Below are 6,025 nucleotides of genomic sequence, written 5' to 3'. Positions count from 1 at the left end.
TGAGTCCACCGCTATCCGCCAGCACGTTGAGGGAGGTTTGTTTTGCCACTCAGTCCAAACGGAAGGGGCGTTGCAGAGGGCAACGTGACGTAAACGTGCTCCACCTGGCGGTCCTGCTCCACCTGGCGGTCCTGCTCCATCCGGTGGTCCTGCTCCATCCGGAGGTCCTGCTCCACCCGGTGCTCCTGCTCCATCCAGAGGTCCTGCTCCACCCGGTGGTCCTGCTCCATCCAGAGGTCCTGCTCCATCCGGTGGTCCTGCTCCATCCGGCGGTCCTGCTCCATCCGGTGGTCCTGCTCCAACCGGCGGTCCTGCTCCATCCAGAGGTCCTGCTCCACCTGGGGGTCCTGCTCCATCCGGCGGTCCTGCTCCATCCGGCGGTCCAGCTCCACCCGGCGGTCCTGCTCCATCCGGCGGTCCTGCTCCACCTGGCGGTCCTGCTCCACCTGGCGGTCCTGCTCCATCCGGTGGTCCTGCTCCACCTGGCGGTCCTGCTCCACCTGGCGGTCCTGCTCCATCCAGTGGTCCTGCTCCACCTGGCGGTCCTGCTCCACCTGGCGGTCCTGCTCCATCCAGAGGTCCTGCTCCACCTGGCGGTCCTGCTCCATCCAGAGGTCCTGCTCCATCCGGTGGTCCTGCTCCACCTGGCGGTCCTGCTCCAACTGACGGTCCTGCTCCATCCGGTGGTCCTGCTCCATCCAGTGGTCCTGCTCCATCCAGAAGTCCTGCTCCACCTAGCGGTCCTGCTCCATCCGGTGGTCCTGCTCCACCTGGCGGTCCTGCTCCACCTGACGGTCCTGCTCCATCCGGTGGTCCTGCTCCATCCGGTGGTCCTGCTCCACCTGGCGGTCCTGCTCCATCCGGTGGTCCTGCTCCATCTGGTGGTCCTGCTCCATCCGGCAGTCCTGCTCCATCCGGCGGTCCTGCTCCATACGGCGGTCCTGCTCCATCCGGTGGTCCTGCTCCACCTGGCGGTCCTGCTCCATCCGGCGGTCCTGCTCCATCCGGTGGTCCTGCTCCACCAGGCGGTCCTGCTCCATCCGGTGGTCCTGCTCCATCCGTCGGCCCTGCTCCATCCGGTGGTCCTGCTCCATCCAGAGGTCCTGCTCCACCTGGCGGTCCTGCTCCCTCCGGTGGTCCTGCTCCACCTGGTGGTCCTGCTCCATCCGGCGGTCCTGCTCCATCCGGCGGTCCTGCTCCACCTGGTGGTCCTGCTCCATCCGGCGGTCCTGCTCCATCCAGTGATCCTGCTCCATCCAGAGGTCCTGCTCCATCCAGAGGTCCTGCTCCACCTAGCGGTCCTGCTCCATCCAGCGGTCCTGCTCCATCCAGAGGTCCTGCTCCACCTGGCGGTCCTGCTCCATCCCGTGGTCCTGCTCCATCCAGAGGTCCTGCTCCACCTGGTGGTCCTGCTCCATCCCGTGGTCCTGCTCCATCCGGTGGTCCTTCTCCATCCGGCGGTCCTGCTCCACCTGGCCGTCCTGCTCCATCCAGTGGTCCTGCTCCACCCATTGGCCCCTCCATCATCCCTGCCCCACCCAGCAGCCCCTCAATCTCTTCTGCTGTGTCGTCAATGTCAGCACAAACCGACACTCTACTCTCCCTGGAGGAAGTGTCGGCAGAACTGAGGAGACCGCGTCCTGGCAAGTCGGCTGGCCCTGATGGTGTTTCAGCTAGACTCCTTAAGGACTGTGCTGGACCCAACTGGCTGTGTCTCTCCGTACCATCTTCAACCTGAGCCTGCAGTCATGTAGGATCCCTCTTCTCTGGAAGACCTCGTGCCTGGTGCCGGTCCCCAAAGTGGCGAGGCCAGCAGGAATCAGTGACTACAGTAACTCACACTAGAAAGAGTGCACACATCACACCGATTTTAGCAGAACTCCATTGGCTCCCAGTCCATTTTAGAATTAATTTTAAAATTTTAGTTCTTACTTTTAGGGCTTTCATGGCCAAGCCCCCTCTTACATTTCAGAGTTACTCAAACTTTATACCCCCACATGCTCCCTCAGATCATCTGGGCAAAGCCTGCTTGTCATCCCCCACACCCATTTTAAATCCAGAGGAGACAGAGCCTTCCAAGCTGTTGCCCCCAGACTTTGGAACGCCCTGCCACTGTCCTTATGCACTTTAAACTCCATTGAGTCTTTTGACCCTTTGAACCTTTGTGAGGTGTTTCTATGCTCCTCTGTATTTTAATTGTGTATTCCTGTTTTACTCCCTGTACTGTACAAATGCAATTTCTTGGCTCTGTTGTGAAGCACTTTGTGAACCCCTTCCAAGAAAAATGCTATACAAATAAAATTTACTTACTTACAGTAGCCCTGACTTATCATATTATGAAGACTCTGGAGAGACTACTACTTCGCCACCTTCGACCTCAAGTACAGCATTCTGTGGACCCCCTGCAGTTTGCATACCGGGAGATCATTGGGGTGGACGATGCATCATCATCTACATGTTGCATCGGATTTACTCCTTCCTGGATGAACCTGGGCGATATGTGAGACTGCTGTTTCTAGACTTTTCCAGTGCCTTTGACACAATTCAACCTAGTATTCTGAGAGGAAAGCTGGAGAAGATGAGTGTAGATCCAACCATCATCTTGTGGGTCTATAACTATCTTACAGAGCGGCCACAGTATGTGAGGCTGGGGAATTGCATGCCAGGCTTGCTGTAAAGTCACCATGAGGATATCTGGTATTTTGATGTGTCATTATCATCATCACCCTTGCCGGGTCTCGAACTCACATCCCCTCGCACCACAAACCAGCTAATTATCTGGAAGTGAAACCTGCTGTGTGACTTCTCAAATAGACTCAGGGAGTCACTGTCCGGGCAGCAGTTGGTAAAGCAGATTTCAAAAATGGTCAAAATGTCAGAAATTCTGTTATCTAAACAAAAATCTGTTAATACATAAATTGCATCTAGACAGCATGGAAATGTTGGTGATTTGTTTTTAACGATAAGTGTTTTGCTTCATAAGAGAAAATCTGATGTTTAAAAATGTCACTCTTACATTGACTGCAGTTGTTCCCACGAGAGCAGAATTCATAATGTTCTCAAAAATTCAGTTTTTGAGATAAAATTCTGATATTTGCCAAACTTCATCAACCATGACTCCAGAATATTCTCAATTTTTTTCAGGAAGATTGGAAATATATTTAGCAGGAATTGGGTGGTATATGTTTACAGTACTGTTTACAGTCAAACATTTTCATGCACTGTAGGCTCAATTTTCAATTAATCAAAAATCCGAGAAACAAGTTTTGTGGAGGACAGACTGGAGATGGTCTGTAGCAAGTTTGGTGATAATTGACCAAAAATTGTGGGAGGAGATACATTTTAAAAGTTTTACAGTTTTTGAAAAAAACAGAGTGATGGACTTCATAATTTGTAATGAGTTTAAGTGGACTAAAGTTTCAGCAGTATCTGGGCTACATTTTGGCGAAGTTTCAAAACTGTAGCATGTACCGTTGGTTTGTTAGGAATTTTTTAAGTTTTTAAATTTAAACGCTTATTAGGGGGGGGCACATGTCCTTGGAGTTTAGTGAATCTGGCATGGGGTCGAACATTTCTGCCAATTTTGGTGAGTTTTCGACCATGGGAAGTATGACTTCTGTGGAAGAAGAAAGAAATAATAATAAGAAGAATTCCTCGGGAATACAATAATGTCCGGGCAGCTCATTGTAAATAGGAGGAGTTGAGATTTACAGCTGCTGCTCCTCGCACTGGAATGAGGAAATGTCTGATTATCTGCTCTCAAACACACTGAGCTGCTGCTCCCTGATCATGTGTTTCCTTGTTCCCTCCCCTTCAGATCTACAGTTTGAAGATGGGTGGAACCAACATGTGGTGAAGAGGAGGAGCCGACAGGCCCCGTTCACTGCACAGACACATGTTGTTGAGATCAGAGCTCAGACTAGTTTCACTTCTGAGCAACAGAAACTCAGACAGTCGTCGTCGTCTGTGAGAGGTGAAATGGCGCAGAAAGGAGTTCATCTGGACGAGGAGACCTTCTCTTGTTCCATCTGTCTGGATCTACTGAATGATCCAGTGACTATTCCCTGTGGACACAGCTACTGCTTCAGCTGTATTAAAACCCACTGGGATGCAGAGGATGGGAGGAAAATCTACAGCTGCCCTCAGTGTAGGCAGACCTTCACACCGAGGCCTCCTCTGGTGAAAAACACCATGTTAGCAGCTTTAGTGGAGGAGCTGAAGAAGACTGGACACCAAGCTGCTGCTGCTGATCACTGCTATGCTGGACCTGAAGATGTGGCCTGTGATGTCTGCACTGGGAGGAAACTCAAAGCTGTCAAGTCCTGTCTGGTATGTCTGGTCTCTTATTGTGAGAAACACCTGCAGCCTCATTATGAATCTCCTTCATTTAAGAATCACAAGCTGGTGGAGCCCTCCAAGAAGCTCCAGGAGAACATCTGCTCTCGTCATCATGAGGTGATGAAGATTTTCTGCCGCACTGATCAGAAGTGTGTTTGTCTCGTCTGCCTTGTGGATGAACATAAAGGCCACGACACAGTCTCAGCTGCAGCAGAAAGGACTGAGAGGCAGAGAGAGCTGGAGCTGAGTCGACAAAACATCCAGCAGAGAATCCAGCTCAGAGAGAAAGACGTGAAGGTGCTTCAACAGGAGGTGGAGGCCATCAATGGCTCTGCTGATAAAGCAGTGGAGGACAGTGAGAAGATCTTCACTCAGCTGATCCGTCTGATGGAGAAAAGAAGCTCTGAGCTGAAGCAGCAGATCAGATCCCAGCAGGAAACTCAAGTGAGTGGAGTCAAAGAGCTTGAGAAGAAGCTGGAGCAGGAGATCACTGAGCTGAAGAGGAAAGACGCTGAGCTGAAGCTGCTGTCGCACACAGAGGATCACACCCAGTTTCTACACAACTACCCCTCACTGTCAGCACTCAGTCCATCTACACACTCATCCAGCATCGACATCCGTCCTCTCAGACACTTTGAGGACGTGACAGCAGCTGTGTCAGAGCTCAGAGACAAACTACAGGACCTTCTGAGAGACACGTGGACAAACGTCTCACTGACTGTGACTCAAGTGGATGTTTTACTGTCACCACCACCAGAGCCCAGGACCAGAGCTGACTTCTTAAGATATTCACAGGAAATCACAATGGATCCAAACACAGCACACACATCTCTGTTATTATCTGAAGGAAACAGGAAAGTAACATTTGTGAGTAAACTACAGTCTTATTCTAGTCACCCAGACAGATTCACTACATGTGCTCAGGTCCTCAGTAGAGAGAGTCTGACTGGACGTTGTTACTGGGAGGTGGAGAGGAGAGGAGGAGGAGTTTATGTAGCAGTCGCATACAAGAATATCAGCAGAGCAGGGAATGAAAGTTGGTTTGGAGGTAACGACAAATCTTGGTCGTTACTTTGTTCCAACAACAGTTTCACATTTAGGTTCAACAGCATCCAGACTCCAGTCTCAGGTCCTCAGTCCTCCAGAGTAGGAGTGTATCTGGATCACAGAGCAGGTATTCTGTCCTTCTACAGCGTCTCTGAAACCATGACTCTCCTCCACAGAGTCCAGACCACATTCACTCAGCCTCTACATGCTGGAGTTTGGCTTTACCAGTTTGGAGACACAGCAGAGTTGTGTAAACTCAAATAGACAAAGATCATTGAAGGAGCAGTTGGTTAAAGGGATAGTTCACCCAAAATTCTAACTTCACTCATTATCTACTCACCCTCATGTCGACTAAGAGCTGTGAGAAGTTTCAGAGTCCTCCGTGCCTTCTCAGAGTTACGGGGGCTCCATGCAGCAGTATTTGTCCATATAATGGTTGTCAATGGATACCAACTTTCTTTGTCCAAAAAGAAACATCAAAAAACATCCAAATACCTCCATAGTGCTCGTCTGTAATGTCCCTCTTGTATTGAAGCCCCGACATGAGAAATTGTTCCGCCGGTCAGTGCAAATCACGGGAGATTTGCACTGACACAGGAAGAGCAGTGAACTGAGACACTGGGAGCTTCCGCTACAAACA

General features: G+C 50.8%; 1 protein-coding gene across 1 annotated transcript; it reads left to right on the top strand.

The window, feature by feature from the left end:
* Positions 1-3,978: 3,978 nt before the first annotated feature.
* LOC146972724 (tripartite motif-containing protein 16-like) lies at positions 3,979-5,666 on the top strand. The gene has a single exon (XM_085803437.1). The coding sequence runs from the start codon at positions 3,979-3,981 to the stop codon at positions 5,647-5,649; it is 1,671 nt and encodes a 556-aa protein (XP_085659563.1). The 3' UTR covers positions 5,650-5,666.
* The last annotated feature ends 359 nt before the right edge of the window (positions 5,667-6,025 follow it).

Source organism: Trachurus japonicus, chromosome 16 (genome assembly GCF_045865225.1).
Source record: "Trachurus japonicus isolate A0001 chromosome 16, Traja_1.0".
NCBI lineage: Eukaryota > Metazoa > Chordata > Actinopteri > Carangiformes > Carangidae > Trachurus > Trachurus japonicus.
The sequence above is the reverse complement of the archived record's forward strand: the minus strand, read 5'-3'. Positions and strand labels throughout refer to the sequence as shown.

Excerpts from the sequence above, each read along its gene's own strand:
- LOC146972724 (XM_085803437.1), top strand. The coding sequence starts at position 3,979 with ATGGCGCAGAAAGGAGTTCATCTGGACGAGGAGACCTTCTCTTGTTCC.